General features: G+C 40.3%; 1 protein-coding gene across 1 annotated transcript in view; it reads right to left on the bottom strand.

The window, feature by feature from the left end:
* Positions 1–6,589: 6,589 nt before the first annotated feature.
* Positions 6,590–18,443, bottom strand: part of CUNH10orf71 (chromosome unknown C10orf71 homolog) — a 261,903-nt gene continuing 250,049 nt past the window's right edge. The window contains exon 2 of the mRNA XM_073686093.1: positions 6,590–13,352. Within this exon, the coding sequence (XP_073542194.1) occupies positions 8,838–13,280 (4,443 nt within the window). The 5' untranslated portion in view covers positions 13,281–13,352 and the 3' untranslated portion in view covers positions 6,590–8,837. The remainder of the gene's footprint in view (positions 13,353–18,443) is intronic.

The raw sequence follows: 18,443 nt of genomic DNA, 5'->3' as shown, positions 1-18,443 counted from the left end.
TGGCAGACGGTGGTTGGCCCGGCCGGCTAGGCCGCATTGTAGCACACTGAGCTTCCCACTGCAACTTATGCTTCATGTCCATGTGCCGGTTCATGCATGAAGTACTCAAACTATGTATTTTTTGGCCTCTACTTAGCTTTTGCTGACAAATGTTACAGATAACACGAGTTGGGTCATCTTTATCGATCTGAAAAAATGCCCAGGCTATGCAAGGCTTAGCACCCATGCGACCTAAAGAGCCACCACAACTTGTGGTGAGAGGCAGAGTTGTGTTTGAGGATGCAGTTGTTGACGTGCTTCCAGTACTACGTCTCTGTCCAGGAAGGCGCAACCTGACCTCGTCGTCACTAGCATCTTCCTCCACCTCCTCTGCTGACCTCATCTCTTGGCTGACTGTGGGTTGACAGTAAGTGGGATCTCCAACCTCATCATCATCACCCTGTGTGTTATCACACCCGTCGTCCTCAGAGCCAACCTGTTCCTGCCCTGACAAAAAACTAAAGTTGTCGCTCCAATCAGGTATTTGAGTCTTATCATCGTCTTCCTCATTGTCTCCACCAACAGGAGTTACAGTTTGGGAATGAGGGTCTACATTATGGTCAGAACCTTCTGCGTCTGGTCCTGGATCCGACTCATAAAGATTCTGGGCATCAGTGCAGATCATTTCCTCGTCTGGATTCACAGAAGCGCTGGAGTCGACCTCTGATTCCCAGGCTATAGTATGAGTAAACAGCTCTGCAGACTCAACCATCTGTTCTACCTCATACTCAGACGGGCAGCTGGAGATTTGGGAGCTATGAGGAAGCAAGTGCGATTTGGGTGACACCTTTGAGGACTGGAGTATTTGTGATGTTGAAGTTGATGTGGAGGAGAGCCCACTTAAAGGAGCACTTGATATCCGTTGAAGCACCTGCTGTTTTTGTGCCTCATCTGGAATTTGTAGCGATTGGCGTGGCCGTAAGAAAGGGATCTTATCACATTGTCCGCTAAAAGAAGTAGACATTTTAGTTTGGCTGGAAGATGGTCTTTCTTCTGCAGATGTTACTGTTGCTTTAACACCTACCCCACGGACACAACCTTTTTTCCCCTTCCCAACACACCTATTCCCCTTTCCACCAGCAGCAGGCCTTTTTCCACTCATTTTGGTGGTTAACTAATTCACAACTCTGGAGTTGTTTGCACAAAAAAACAATGGATGGTAACCGAGCAGAGCTGAGTGGCCAAACTATGGTATTAGGCCAAAACTATTGGCTGGGTTAGATGCAGAAAAAAATAATATTCAATTTGCAACCTGATGGAGGTCAGTATAGATGGACTAATACAACAAGTCCCACACACAGCTAGAAGCCCAATATTTTTTCAGAGGTAGATGCAGAAAAAAATATATTCAGTTTGCAACCTGATGGAGGTCAGTATAGATGGACTGATACAACAAGTCCCACACACAGCTAGAAGCCCAATATTTTTTCAGAGGTAGATGCAGAAAAAAATATATTCAGTTTGCAACCTGATGGAGGTCTGTATAGATGGATTAATAGAACAAGACCCACACACAGCTAGAAGCCCAATATTTTTTCAGAGGTAGATGCAGAAAAAAATATATTCAGTTTGCAACCTGATGGAGGTCAGTATAGATGGACTAATACAACAAGTCCCACACACAGCTAGAAGCCCAATATTTTTTCAGAGGTAGATGCAGAAAAAAATATATTCAGTTTGCAACCTGATGGAGGTCAGTATAGGTGGACTAATAGAACAAGTCCCACACACTGCTAGAAGGCCAAATATTTTTTCAGCGCTAGATGCAGAAAAAAATTAGATTCAGTTTGCAACCTGATGGAGGTCAGTATAGATGGACTAATAGAATGATGCTATGCCCAAAAGATTTTACTTCACTAGGTGCAGTAAAAAAATTGGTATTCTATACACAGGTGGTATATCTTGCAACACAGATAGGCTACTCCACTGACTAACACACTCTGCAATAGGCCAAAAAGGATTAGCTTTGCTAGATTCAGCCAAATGCTGTGAAAAAAACTTGCACAGCACTGGCACAGACCTGCCTGGCAAAAACTGATAGGAACTGATGTAACCTAGTCCTGAAAAGGACTCCAATTACAATTAGTCTTTACTCCCACAACCTATCTATTTAAGAGCACAGACCTGCCTGATAAAAGTCGTAGGAAATGCTGTAACCTAGTCCTTAAAAGGACTGCAATCACAACTATTCCCTACTCCCAAGCTATCTGTATATTTGTGCGAAAATTGGCTTGAAATTAACAAGGTATAGCGCACACAGCAACAGCGGTGCCGTCTAACACGCAGCTGCAGCAGTGAGAAAATGGTGGCGACGGGGAAAATGGCTTGGTCTTATAGGGCAAGGACATGTGACATACACTGCCAATGACACATGCCCTTGCTTGTGTGAAAAAAAGCACTTCGCTCCGTGTGTGCGCTGCTGATAGGCTGACAGATTGCACCTCCCCACTGTAAATGCGGGAAAGAGAAAAAAAAATGGAGATCTTCATTGTTCCTGCAGAGATCCATCCCCTGCCCCTCCCCCCACCCCGCTGTACACTCAAACTGCGTATTAACATTAATTTTCATCATTACTGAGAAAAAATCCAGTTATGATTTTAGTGCACGAACAGTTATCGAACATAACCTCGAACAGCCGAATTTTTCTCAAATTGTTCGTGTTCGCCGAACGGCTCGAACACCGCCCAAAACAGCTCGAATTTGAGATTGGCGAACAGTTCGAGTAGAACAACGCTCATCTCTACTGATAATACAGGGGTGTACTCACTTATATTTTGCATTGTATTTTTAATGTACTGATAATACGGGGGTCTACTCACAAATTTGTCTCTCTCTTTCTTTATCTCTCTCTCGTCTTGGACATAATGTTGTTATTGCGCCATACTGAGCATTCTCAGTCTATAGAGGCTTCGGACAGACGGACACATACCTGGTTATATTATAAAGATATATACAGTGGGGAAAAAAAGTATTTAGTCAAGTTCTCCCACTTAAAAAGATGAGAGAGACCTGTAATTGATATCATAGGTAGACCTCAACTATGTGATACAAAATGAGAAAACAAATCCTGAAAATCACATTTTCTGATATGGAAAGAATTTTTTTTTAAATTTTGGTGGAAAATAAGTCAATTACAAAAGTTCATCTCAATACTTTGTTATATATCCTTTGTTGGCAATGACAGAGGTCAAACTTTTTCTGTAAGTCTTCACAAGTTTGGCACACACTGTTGCTGGTATGTTGGTCCATTCCTCCATTCAGATCTCCTCTAGATTAGTGATGTTTTGGGGTTGTAGCTGGCAACACGGACTTTCAACTCCCTCCAAAGGTTTTTTATAGGGTTTAGATCTGGAGACTGACTAGGCCACTCCAGGACCTTGAAATGCTTCTTACAAAGCCACTCCTTCTTTGCCCTGGCGGTGTGCTTGGGATCATTGTCACGCTGAAAGACCCAGCCACGTTTCATCTTCTTGCGATACATGGCCCCATTCATTCTTTCATGTACACGGATCAGTCGTCCTGATCCCTTGGCAGAGAAACAGCCCCAAAGCATGATGTTGCCACTCCCATGCTTTACAGTAGGTATGGTGTTCTTTGGATGCAACTCAGCATTCCGCAAAATATTCAATAGGTCCCCCAGTGTGGTTCTGGGTTTTTTGCTCACTGTTCTTGAGATCATTTTGACCCCACGGGGTGAGATCTTGTGTGGAGCCCCAGATCGAGGGAGATTATCAATGGTCTTGTATGTGTTCCATTTTCTAATTATTGCTCCCACAGTTGATTTCTTCACACTAAGCTGCTTGCCTATTGCAGATTCAGTCTTCCCAGCCTGGCGCAGGGCTACAATTTTGTTTCTAGTGTCCTTCGAAAGCTCTTTGGTCTTCACCATAGTGGAGTTTGGAGTGTGATTGTTTGAGGTTGCGGACAGGTGTCTTTTATACTGATAACAAGTTCAAACAGGTGCCAGTACTACCGGTAATGAGTGGAGGACAGAGGAGCCTCTTAAAGAAGAAGTTACAGGTCTGTGAGAGACAGAAATTTTGCTTGTTTGTAATTGACCAAACATTTATTTTCCACCAAAATTTGAAAAAAATTTCTTTCCGAATCAGACAATGTGATTTTCAGGATTTGTTTTCTCATTTTGTCTCTCATAGTTGAGGTCTACCTATGATGTCAATTATAGGCCTCGCTCATCTTTTTAAGTGGGAGAACTTGCACAATTGGTGGCTGACTAAATACTTTTTTCCCCCACTGTATATATACATATATACCGTATAATGATGGACATACATATGTGACGTTTTTATTTTTAGGGGTGCGGTGAACAGTGTGGCAAACTCTGCAGTGGCCACATCACAGCTTTAGGACATCAACAAGAAGGTTGGAGAAGAAACAAAGAAAATGGCTGTAATCAGATGAGACATCAGTGGTAAGTTACTGGCTGTAAATATTTATTCTGTATCTGCACCATTCAAAGATTTACACGGTGATCAGTGGCACTAAATGACGCTTGTTATGTATAGACTCGTCCCTTATAACATAGCATCCCCTCTTATTATGTATAGCCCTGTGCCTTATTACATAGCATCCTCTCTTGTTATGTATAGCCCCGTCCCTTATTACATAGCATTCTCTCTTGTTATGTGTAGCCCCATCCCTAATTACATAGCATCCTCTCTTGTTATGTATAGCCACGTCCCTTATTGCACAGCATCCTCTCTTGTTATGTATAGCCCCGTCCCTTATTACATAGCATCCTCTCTTGTTATGTGTAGCCCCATCCCTTATTACATAGCATCCCCTCTTGTTATGCATAGGCCTGTTCCTTATTCCATGGTATCCTCTATTGTTATATTTAGAGCTGCACAAAAGGGCAAAAATTTGACGTCTACAGATGTGCACCAGAGCACCTGTGAGTTCATTACGTGACCTGTCACATGACCTCCTGAAAATGTCATATGGCATGTCACGTGATACATCGGGTGCTGGGAGGCCCATGCACCCTAAACTGCCCGGGGCCCTGGCTACCCTTAATCCACCACTGGTCATTATGCACTGAGATCTGAAGAGACCAAAAAAACATAATAAACATAAAATGTAGAAATAACACCACTTTCGCAGCTCACTGTCCACTGTATAGGCCTTTGCACCTCTTCTTACTGCTGCTGTGTTCATACACCCCAGGACATATTCACTCTAGGCTGGAAATTTCTCGCATCCCGGCCTGGTTAAGGCTGTAACTCTCTGCCTAATGTGAAAAGGCCAAGGGCTTTAGCCTACATTGGTGTTATGAAAAAACTGGCTGTGAGGACTGTACTGGGGAGAGCATGCAGCAAAGGTGGCCAGGAGATAAAAAAAAGACATTCAAATCACCAATTTTCTATTTAGTTTTTACATTTTTGCTGACCCACTATGGTTTAGAAAAATTGTGGCCAACTATAGATACCCTTTAATATTAAAAACTCTCTTTTTTAGCTGCTATATGTGTTTAGATCAGAAACAACAGTTTCTAAAGAAGCAGTGAATGCTTAGCACTATCAGTATTACCATATTTTTCTGACTATTAGAAGCACTTTTCCCCCCCAAATTTGGAAGGAAAATGGTGGTGCGTCTTATAATCCGAATGTAGCTTACTGGCTGCGGTTGAGCGAGGTCACAGGAGGCAGGGTTGCTGCTGCAGGAGGCCGACGATTGCAGGACTGGGGCGCTGCAGCAGGAAAATGGCCACCAGAGGCGGCGCATGCGCAGATTGAGATCTTGGAATCTCGGGTGCAAGATCTTGGCTCCAGAGATCTCAATCTGCACATGTGCGACCATTTTCCTGAAGTCCACAGCAGGGAAATCAATGGTAAGGGGACTCCGCTCACCGCTGAAATTTTATGAAAGCCCAGGGCTTGCAGGCTTGCACTGCCGGGACACCCCCGCGTCCCAGCACAGGCCCCGCAGCATCGCCCCACTCTTGCCGCCGGCCTCCTACAGCATCGACCCCGCCTCCTATGATTTCGCTCCATCGCAGCCGCCCTCCAATAAGCTACTGTAAAATCAGATTATAAGACGCACCATCATTTTATTTAAATTTTTTGTTTTACTATTTCCTCCCCAAAATTTGTTGTGAGTCTTATGGTCTGGTGCGTCTTATAGTTTGCACAATACGGTATGTGCAGAGTGAATTCTGGGGCCAGACAGAGAGCAACCCCTTCAGTCAAACCCTGCAAAACAGAGGCAGAGATTTGATTTGGTGAAGAGAAAACACTGTCCTCACAGGTTTACGACTTCTGCTGGCGAGCATTTCTTACATGCATTTCATGCTGTGTTGTTTTGGTGGAACTCATCTTCTCATCTTGAAAACTTAGATGATTGTAGTGGCCTTACCATATGCCAATGCTGTTGTGCCAAAGTATGTGCAGCAAAGCAGACACCTTTTCAGTACGAATGTTTAATACTCTTCCTACTGTACCACCTTATTTGTTTTACCTCTAGCTCTCAGAGGAAGGACATTGATTGACAAAATCTTCTGTGCTGTAAAGTAACAAGCAGTTATTTATTTGACATATTTCATTAATATAAAATTAACCACATCATATATCTCTTACATTTCTTAACATTTTGTTAAATCTGTTAACCTTTGAAACTATAGCATAGCAAGCTTTGCCTGAGGAAAGGCCTGTTTTTGCCTTCAGATGCATTGCTTTTAAAAATGAAATACAGTGAATTACCTTTTTTCACAAGCCAAGGAGCCCTGATACCACATGTATGGAAACTGCCACAGAACACTACTAATTACTTTTTTCTTGAAGAATAAACTCAATGGCAGCAAAGATGCATCATTAGCTTAAAGTGACACCTCCAGTGAGGATATGACTGATTTGGTTTACATACAGTATTTACAGTATTTATTTTACAAATCTACAGCGTTCCCTATCACTGCTTTCTTTTTCATTTCGTACTCTGATTTATATAGGGAATCTTCTGTAATGTGGTGTGGGGCGGTGGTCGTGGACGAGAGGCTTGTCCCCCATGCCCCGGCATGCTACATGAAAATGAGGGCCCTGGTTGGGTGTGTGGACTATAAGGGCGCTATGCCATTGCAGACCGCATGATGTCGGTAACTTCAGCTGGCCAGGACCAGATGTTGTAGAGTTCAATGAGGGAGGCGACCACTTAAAAATAAATTGTATTTTACTGAACAATAACGTAGGGAGAAGTATGTAAATGGGATAACGGGTGCAAAACTTCGTGAACGTTTCTCTTAGAAAATATGACATTTTCATACACATTCCATTCCTTCCTGAGCTTGTTCCTTCCTCTCTATCCGTTAGTATATCAATCTAGCTTCACCACCACCCAGCACAGCACTTTAGGAGCTTCCCTAGTCTCCAACGACAGGACTACTAACCAGTAAGTGAAAGTCCTATTGTTCAACCAGCGACTTCACATACTTTTCCCTCAGGGGAGCTACTTGTGCCACTATTGCCATTACTTAACTTCTTTGCTTGCTGACGCCTTGCAACTACCACACAGGGCACTCTCTCTCTTTGTCCCGCTTTCCTTCTCAGCGCTGCTCTATCATTTGACAGTCATATAACTTCTTACCGTCCCTTTAGGCTTCCTGCCCCAGACCTCATCTCTGGAAAATCACTCACTCCTTCTAACACTTTTCCTTGTCCCCACTCTGAATCATGCTATCCATTGCTTCGGTCTCCGCTCACTTTAGGGACACCCAGATCATGAGGCTCTGCTCACTAATTAGACCAAAGGTCTGCTCTAGCTGCCCTTTCTGACTTCCTGACAGGAAACTCCCTCTGTCCTTTCACTTTAGCCTCTCCCACTCTGGGCTAGACCCAACCATTAACTCTATCTGTCTTGATCAACTATTTCTGGCTGGGCAGAACACAAGTCTACTGTTAATAACGCACATCACTAAGCACCTTGCACATCCAAATACATTGTAACAATACACGTGTCTTCAAGGATGAACCGGGGCAACACTTCCACCTCTCTGCACTGCCACTACTTTATGCTTGGGCAATACAAACCTAACTGCTTATTAGTTTTACTCTCCCTTCTCCTTGTGCTACATATTATGAATCATGTGTTGAAGACAAAACACATATAAAAATAAACAGTCATACACTGGCTAACTAGACATTGAAGGCTATGGCGTACTGTGGACAAATACTGATAGAATTAAAACTACACTTTTAGCTCAAGGTAGCAGCTCACATAAAACTTTATTCTGCTGTATTCCTCTGCACACCACACCACATACCCTATACAAGAAAAGTGTAATGACAGTGATTCAAGAAGTACAATCCACCCAAAATCAATGATTTTATATGCATAAAACATGTATGGCTGTAAACCTACAATACATATACACTTTTAATTAATACAATACAACATTTTTGTTCTTGGTTGCCGCATATTCTCTTTCATGTTTGCACCGGTGTTGGAGTAATTCGCACAAATACCCATCCAAAAAAAGTTGGTGAAGTTTATATTACAGCGAACATCCTATGGTAAAATGACCCTAACACCAAGACATCTTCCTTAAAAACACTAAACATTTTGGTTACCCAAATGTCTTATATGAAACCACAAACTCTTGGTTCATTTTGGTGATTTAACAACTTGGTTGAAAGAGGCTTGGAATCCCATATAGTAAAATATGTAATTTTTATGCTTAATGTATTGGCTGCACTGCTTTAAACCAAGTTATGTTAAAATTGAACTAAAGTGGCTAACTAACAATACAGTAAGATTTTGTGCTGTTTTACTTTAAATGACTAGGAAAATTTTCATGAAACTGCTTCCATTGCAAAGTCATCTATATCTTGCATTGAGATAATATCTGAGCTTCTACTTGTAATTCTGTCCATGCTCAGTGAAGTCCTCCTTAAGATTCTCTGGTCATGGGAATCACAGCCTATAAAATTATCCATTTTTAAAGAATCTTCCTCTCTGTCATTCCATAAACTTTCCCTTTCACAAGTGTTTACATTTTCATGATTCAGTAGCTCTGATGTACCCTTGTACGATACAATAGATGAAACAGGCACTGGAGTAAGCCCTGGGTACGTCATATGTGGACTGTTAGATATTTCAAAGGCTGGACTTTCCCTTTCTGATGGAGGTAGTGACATTTGCAGATATTTTCCTGTTTCAGGATCATAGAAGGTTTTGATGCGCAAGCAAACAGGGATGTCAACCATGAAGTATCGACCAGAGTCAGGGTCCAGAAGAAGTTTACGCTGGGTAAGTGGAAGGGATGGAATCGAAGATTCAGACATGATGTCTTCATGCTCTAGGGATCTGGGTGTGCATGACAATTTCTGATGTGATTGTGATGAGACCAATGTTGATGTAAGATTGCCTGGTGATGAAACATCTAGAACAACATCAGATTCCAAGAGGTCCCTTTGAGGCATATCTGTCTTTCTTCGTTTTTTGGTCAGACGCTTGGCACGGCGTAATGCTTTTTCTGTTTTAGGGGGTACAGCAGGAGGTTTTGCATGCATCTTTTGTGGTTCTAAAACAGATGCTTTTTCCTGTTTTACTAAGTTAGTGCTTTTAGGCTCTGAGTCAAGTGGAATTACTCGTTCAGGGAGCAAGAAATTGAACTTTCCATTTCTTGTGTTTTCACTTGTTGAGGGTGGACTTGGTATATCTTCTAAAGCTGAAAGTGCTGTGGTAAACCCAGAGCTTTGAGTATTTACAGACATGGGGCTGGCAACAATGGAACAAGTTACATTCTCTGACATTGGACTTGTTATGGTGGAACAGGCAATATCTTCTATAAAACTAACACTATCCTCAAACTGCAAAATTCCATTATCGATAGGAGAATCAATTGTATTTTCATTGTCAATACAAGGAGAACCGATGTGTTCTCCATTTACTTGTTCTTTTGTAGAGTCATTTATGTTGTGCAAAATCAGAGTATTACATTCTGGTGATGGTCCTGTTACTTCAGAGACACAAGTTTCAACTGGATGGAAGAATGTCTCTTCTAAGCATGGTACCTTTTTACTCCTGCTAGCCATGTTGATTGCATTTGACTCTTCTACCTCATGTTTATTTTTATCATCTCTAATACTATGAACTTTCCTCCAAAGTGTCTGGTCTTCTGCTTCTTCTTTGTAAGTTTTTACTTGATTATGCTCCATGGCTTCTTGTTTTGAGGTTTCTGCTGTAGGGCTTACCACTAGGTGCTTTTGATGTTTGCTGACTATACCGATTTCTGGATGCTTTGTTCTGAGTATATCTGTACTTATAACTTTGCTTTCTCTTGCATCTCTAAAGTCTCCTATCCTCCATGCATAGTTATCATCTAACTTCTTGAAGGCCAAGCAATCTTCAGAAAGACTCCTGAAAAGAGAAAGTCTGACTGACTTTGTAACAGGAGAAGATTTAATTTTATTGTCTTTTAAGTAAAATAAATTTGGTTTAAAGGACGTTATAGATGATGGCCTTTTAAGTTCCTCAGAACATGAACTTTCTGCTCTAGGCTTTTCAACTGTCACATTCTCTTGGCATTCTTCCTTTTCAATTTGACTCTCTAGAAATCCAAACTTGGCATTGCTCTCTATTACATCTACTCCACTGCAACTGTTAACAGCAAAATACTGTAAAATTTCTTTACTTTCATCATCTTTACTAACTTGCTTTTCACTTTCATGATGATCAACAACCCATTTACTTTCAATGTCTTCAGAGGGAAAACATGTCTTTGATTGACTCGGTACAATGTCCATACTCGGTGTATCCGATCCATGTCCTTGAGTTATGGAATCATCTGTACATTCATCATGCTTAATCTCTTTTCCTACATTTTCCATTCCTAAAAGAGAATGGACTTCTGTGTTATTTAGGCAAACTAAAGGGTCTTCAGTAGACCTTGTTTTTTCCCCACCTACGTAGGTATCAGTTTTGCTATGAAGATTCAGTGGAGGATAATCAATTTCTTTACTGATATGATTGTTATTATTACTTAAACATTGAGAATCTTCCTTCTCCTCCTGTATAAAATTTGCATCTGGCATTACTTTTTCTTCAGAGAGCTCTCCATTTTGATGTGTTGTGATCTGATCCATGGGACTCAAGGATAAATAGTTCTCAGATTCATTTCCGTTTAATTTACTTTTGAATTCTGATTCTCTTGTTGACCTTCCATTTTCTTCAAAATAAGTGTGATTAGAATTTTCAGTTTCATAAACCAATTTATTGATATCTGGAACGTTAATAGCAAGAATAACAGATTCCTGCATTTTTACATCTGTCATCAAGTTATTTTCAAAGCCATTTCTTGCAGTAATGGCAGGATTATATGTACTTTTCACCCTTTTTCTCATATCTTTCAAATTAAATAGTAAACTTGTTGCCTTAGACTTATAATCATCTCTTTTCTGATATAAAAGGAGTTCTCTTTGGTCTTGATCTTTACTTGTAATGTTAATTGGTGGGGTCATTACACTGTTTTCTTCAAGGGCTTCTTGGATGTTTTTCCTTCTTATAACTGGAGTCAAAAGATTTGAGATGTTAAAAGATGATGGTTTTTCTTTTGGTACTTCTTTGCATAAAGATAAATTTTCATGGGCGTGAACTGCAATAGTCTCTCTCTTCGCCACACTTTTACTTTGAATTATCTTCTCTGGGACAATTTTATTACTACTTTTTGTTTTCCTCCATGGGGGTACATGATTACTTTTGGCGGATAAATTATTAGAGGTTGGTGGTGATTTATCAATTGTAGTGGGAATATCTACACATTCATCTGTTAGTAAATTTCTAGTACCATATTTTTTCTCTGTAACATGAGCTGGCATAATCTCTTTAATTGATTCTTTTTCGATCTGCTGTATTAATGTTTTTATTTTTCCAGGGGGTGGCTGCATTTTCTCTGGTTCCTTGACTTCTTCTTTGCTTGTTGTTTCAGACATTTCTATATGCTCTGTGGAAATTATCTTTGCTTGGCCTTCATCTTTTTGTGGTACAAAAATTTGGGATGCATTATTCAATTCTGAAGCATTGTTAGGTGAAGCTACGTGATTGACTTGTTCTGATGATTTAGATTTAATCATTTTATTCATCCAGTTGACTTGCTCCTTACTTGATGAATATCCCTCATCTGTCTTTATCACATCTTGATTTCTTACATTTAGAGGAGTTTTTGCAGCTTTATGATGAGAGTCTCTATTTTGTTTTGCATTTTTTCTGTTAGGAAGTGGAGGCACGGTTCTAAGCATTTGATTAGGATCATAGCTGCTAGATACTGAAGAAGCAGGAGAAGTCCAGCCTAATTCTATTCCTCCATCTCGTGTTTTCAGTCCAGATATTGCTCTTTGAAGTAAAGGTGAGCATGGGGTTGCTGATCTGGGAAGAGGAGGTGTCCCTGGTATTGAACTGTCACTTTCATCACCTCCAACCATTCTCCTATTTATGTCACTCCATGATTTAAAAGCACTATGTTCACTATGCAAAAAAGCTGTCCTTCTGAGAGAATCCTTGTGCTTTACTACTTTTTTAGCTTGATCAGCCAATGGTGACCCCGACGAAAGCAGCGGAGACCTTGAAAGCCAAGAACACGTTTCAGTTTGAGACTCCAGAAACACCTCTCTGGCAGTACGTCTATGCAAGTTGTTATTTTCATTAAGATGACAATCGTCTGGATTGATAGATTCTGGTTTTAATTCATTACTAATGTCAGTTTTTTCTACAGTCTCACTCTTAGTATCTGCTTTAGTGTCTCTATGGGAGCCTTTAGAGAAAAGAAGTCTCGAGTCTAAAGGAGAGTCATCTGGTATCTCATTTTCAACATTATCGAAAGTCTGTATCAATGATGACACTTTAGAGCGTTGCTTATAACCTCTTGGCACAGGGGCACATAGTTTGCTGTTATTGGTCTTGACATCGGTCAAACCTACCTTTGCATAGGTAAGCAAAGGCTGGAATGTTGGAGCCCACTTCCCACGTTGGCGTGGAGTTGTGGGTAACTGTGCCAATGGCTGAGTTTTTCTGACTGAAAGATTAAAAATTCCTAGATGGTACTTTGTTGAAAGAGACATTCCTCTAATAGGTGACGGCACATGAGGAACATCATTAAATGGCTCTTCTTCTGCAACACATAAACTTCTGAATGCTCGGTCTGTGAAGCTGCTCACCTCTCGGTCTGTGTCATCCATTAGAGAGACGCTTGTACCTAGGCCATCAGCCTGTCTTTTATGCTTTTTATAACGAAGCATTTCAGCAAATTACTCTATATTTTTACAGGTGGCAGATGTATGAAATATTCTTAGGTTCCTAATGGGTCATTCCTGTGGGCAGAAAAAAGTAAAATAAACTCAATAGGATTTCTACTATTTAACAGTTCATGCATTTTCTTTTTGCAACAAATTGACAATATGTAAATCAGTAAAGCACAAGTGATATACATGTGTGTGTACATATATATATTTATATATATACAGTGGAGAAAATAAGTATTTGATACTCTACCGATTTTTGCACGTTTTCCCACCTATAAAGAAAGGTCTGTAATATTTATCATAGGTACACTTCAACTGTGAGAGACAGAATCTAAAAAGAAAAATCTGAAAACACATTGTATGATTTTTAAACAATTAAATTGCATTAAATTGCATGAAATAAGTATTTGATCACTTACCAACCATCAAGAATACTGGCTCTCACAGACCTGTTAGTTTTTCTTTAAGAAGCCCTCCTACTCTGCATTCATTATCTGTATTAATTGCACCTGTTTGAACTCGTTACCTGTATAAAAGACACCTGTCCACACACTCAATCAATCACACTCCAACCTCTCCACCATAGATAAGACCAAAGAGATGTTAAGGAGACCAGACACAAAATTGTAAACCTTCACGAGGCTGGGATGGGCTACAGGACAATAGGCAAGTAGCTTGGTGAGAAGACAACACCTGTTGGCACAATTATTAGAGAATGTAAGAAACACAAGATGACTGTCAATCTTCCTCGGTCTGGGGCTCCATGCAGGATCTCGCCTCATGGGGTAAGGATGATTCTGAGAAAGGTCAAGAATCAGCCCAAAACTACGTGGGAGAGGTTGGTCAATGACCTGAAAAGTGCTGCGACCACATTCTCAAACATTAGCATTAGTAATACACTAAGCCCTCATGGATTAAAGTCCTGCAGGGCACGCAAGGTCCACCTGCTCACGCCAGCACAAAATGCCAAGGCCTGTTTGAAGTTCGCCAATGACCATCTGGATGATCTAGTGGATGCATGGGAGAAGGTCATGTGGTCAGATGAGACCAAAATAGAACTTTTTGGTATCAACTCCACTCATTGTGTTTGGAGGAAGAAGGTTGAGTACAACCCCAAGAACACCATCCCAACCGTGAAGCATGGTGGGGGAAACATCATACTTTGGCAGTGCTTTTCTGCAAAGGGGACAGGATGACTACACCGTATTGAAAGGAGGATCGATGGGGTCACGTATTGTGAGATTTTGGCCAGCAACCTCCTTCTCTCAGTAAAAGCATTGATGATGGGTCGTGGCTGGGTCTTCCAGCATGACAATGACCCGAAACACACAGCCATGGCAACTATGGAGTGGCTCCATATTAAGCATTTCAAAGTCCTGGAGTGGCATAGCCAGTCTACAGACCTGAACCCAATAGAAAATCTTTGGAGGGAGCTGAAACTCAATGTTGGCCAGCAACAGCCCCGAAACCTGAAAGACCTTGAGAACATCTGTATGGAGAAGTGGGCCAAAATCCCTGTTACAGTGTGTGTATACTTGGTCAAGAACTACAGGAAACATTCTGACCTCAGTAACTGCAAACAAAGGTTTCAATACCAAATATTAAGTTCTGTTATCCTATTGTATCAAATACTTATTTCATGTAATAAAATGCAAATTAATTATGTAAAAATGATACAATATGATTTTCTGGATTTCTTTAAGATTCTCTCTCTCACAGTTGAAGTGTACCAACGATGAAAATTATAGACCTCCCCATTCTTTGTAGGTGGGAAAAGTTGCAAAATTGGCAGTGTATCAAATACTTATTTTCCTCACTGTATGTGTAATATATATATTGTTAGTTAGAAAAGCCAAGCAGTACTTACAAATTACATAGATGGGAAGTTTCCACCATTAGATTATTTTTTTTAAATAGCTGTCTTCGAGCAATTGCAGGTATTTAGTAGTTTGGTTCCTCTAACTGTAATGAACGTTTTCTATATTGATTTTCGAATCATCTTTCCCCCTACACATAATGAATGTCCCCAGGTTCATTGAAAAAAATATATGTCAGCGCTTTGTATTACTCCACCAATATTTTGGTGGTTTACGTTTTTCCATCTTAAAGGTATTGCCCACCTTTGTGTTCAGAATCGCCCGATCTATCAAAATATAAAAATAATTATTCCGATCGGTAAACAGCGAAATGAGAAAAGAAGTAAAAACGCCAGAATTATGTTTTTATTGTTACTGGAAAATTGTAATAAAATGCAATAATGGGCGATCAAAAGATCGTATCTGTGTCAAAATGGTATCAATTGAAGCATAAGCTCGGTGCACAAAAAATAAGCCCTCACCTGGCCACAGATCTCGAAAAGTAGAGACGCTGCAGGTCTCGGAAAATGGCGCCATTTTTTTTTCAGACAAACTTTGGATTTTTTTTTCATCACTTAAATAAAAAAGAACCTATACATGTTTGGTGTCTGCGAACTCGTAATGACCTGGAGAATCATAATGGCAGGTCAGTTTTAACATTTAGTAAACATGGTAAAAAAAACAAAAACAATTGTGAAATGGCACTTTTTTTTGCAATTTCACTGCACTTGGAACTTTTTTCCTGTTTTCCAGTACACTACATGGTATAAGCAATGCTGTCATTCAAAAGTGCAACTCGTCTTGCAAGAAGCAAGCCCTCACATGGCCATATTGACAGAAAAATAAGAAAGTTATGGCTCTGGGAAGAGGGGGAGCAAAAAACGGAAAAACCCAAGGTGGTAAAGAGTTTAAAAGGTGTGACGGTGACCTTACCTAGGAGATAAAGGGCTGGTGCAGAGAAGTGAAGGTGTAAATGTGTGTGTGGAGGGCAGAATTCCTCTTCTTTCTCAAATTAGTGCACACTTTGTTATCTGTTTTTTATCTTTTATGAATTTTTTTCTTGATATTTCTTCTTCAGGTTCAGGTGCTGACACATTGCATCCTGATGCTATCTACAGGATAATGTTTGCAGTGGAGCCCAGAGCTGAAAAGGAACCATTGAGAGCGGAGAGGAAAAATCTGGTTCAGAGTGTGAATAGTTTTTTATTTATTTTGTCTAGGGGTAAGGAGTCTGAAGTCTGAATACATTTTGTGGTCTGGTCTGAGATTTTAATTAATTTAGGGATCTAGTTTGAGCTCTGAATTTATTTAGGGGTTTGGTCTGGGGTTTCACAATCGCCATCTGTTATTATTATTACACCTTCAGTCCTCTAGATGTAGGTGCCCCATTGTCACAATCACCAGGCCTAAGTGTGAAAATATTATTAGAAAGATTTCTATACTACCCAGTACCCACACAGTGTGCTGCCAGCCCCTCTACTAAGCATATACCACACTGCTCCTAACAGGTCACAACCAAGGTCTGGGTGGACTGAAATATTGGTCATCTTGTAAAGTGTGTTATTTTTGAACATGACATTCTGACAGATCAATAACATTTTCTTTACTGCAAATAATGAATGCTATGGTCTTTTGTGCATTATTATCTGGATACTCATCCTACCACTGAAAAAGAAAATAGAAAAAAAATAAATAAACATATGCATTGCAATATAAAAATGACTTGCTGTTCACATGTTCAGTCTTTTGAGCTTCTTTTTAAAGGCCCCTGAGATATTGATGAGATTAATGGAATAAATGCTTTACCTTTAGCAATCTCTTGTCTGGCCTTATGTATACATAAGATCCAACCAGCTAGTTTTCCTCTGCTTATTTTCATAGAATGGAAACTGATTCCTGAAGCGAAACACTTTCCAAGTGAAATCAGTGCGCTTAAACGGACGAGTAAGCAAAACAATAACACGCGAAGCACTCTCCTTTTCCCACATGTTTGCTCTCTCCTTGCTTCTCCTCACTATTGGTGAAATACAGTGGTGTGAAAAAGTATTTGCCCCCTTTCTGATTTCTTATTCTTTTGCATGTTTGTCACACTTAGATGTTTCAGATCACAAAACAAATTTAAATATTAGACAAAAGATAATACAAGGAAACACAAAATGCAGTTTTTAATTTAAGATCTTTATTTTTAAGGGAAAAAGAAATCCAAGCCTTCAGGGCCATGTGTAAAAAAGTGATCCCCCCACCACCCTTAAAATATTAATTAAATGTGGTTTATCACATCTTTGGCAAGCTGGGTTCAATTTCCCTATCCACACACAGTCCTGATTACTGCCACACCTGTTCTCAATCAATAAATCACTTAAATAGGACCTGCCTGACAAAGTGAAGTAGGCCAAAAGATCTTCAAAAGCTAGACATCATGTTGCGATCCAAAGAAATTCAGGAACAAATAAGAAACCAAGAAATTGAGAGCTATCAGTCTGGAAAAGGTTATAAAGCCATTTCTAAAACCTTGGGACTACAGTGAACCACAGTGAGAGCCACTATCCACAAAAACATGGAACAGTGGTGAACCTTCCCAGGAGTGGCTGGCTGACCAAAATTACCCCAAAAGCGCAGCGACGACTCATCCAAGAGGTCACAAAAGACCCCACAACAACATCCAAAGAACTGCAGGCCTCACTTGCCTCAGTTAAGGTCTGTGTTCATGACTCCACCATAAGAAAGACTAGGAAAAAATGGCATGCATGCAGAGTTCCAAGACGAAAACCACTGATGAGCAAAAAGAACATAAAGGCTTATCTCATTTTTGCCAGAAACCATCTTGATGATTTCCAAAACTTTTGGGAGAATACTCTGCGAATGTCCCATTATATCAGGCATAGAAGTTACAGCATTACAGAAAAGGAACATCATACAAACAGTAAAATATTGTGGTGTTAGTGTGATGGTCTGTTCTTGCTGCTTCAGGACCTGGCAGACTTGCTGTGGTATATGGAACCATGAACTCTGCTGTCTACCAAATAATCCTGAAGGAGAATGTCCGGCCATCTGTTTGTTACCTGAAGTGCACTTGGGTTATACAGCAGGACAATGATCCAAAACACACCAGCAAGTCCACCTCTGAATGGCTTAATAAAAACAAAATAAATACTTTGGAGAGGCCTAGTCAAAATTCTGGCTTTAATCCAATTGAGATGCTGTGGCATGACCTTAAAAAGGCGGTTCATGCTCAGAAACCCTCCAATGTGGCTGAATGACAACAATTTTGCAAAGATGATTGGGCCAAAATTCCTCCAGAGCG

Source organism: Phyllobates terribilis, unplaced genomic scaffold (genome assembly GCF_046119375.1).
Source record: "Phyllobates terribilis strain yellow unplaced genomic scaffold, ASM4611937v1 Scaffold_5__5_contigs__length_657084704, whole genome shotgun sequence".
Lineage (NCBI taxonomy): Eukaryota > Metazoa > Chordata > Amphibia > Anura > Dendrobatidae > Phyllobates > Phyllobates terribilis.
Note: the sequence above shows the minus strand (reverse complement) of the source record. Positions and strands in the feature narration are given on the sequence as shown.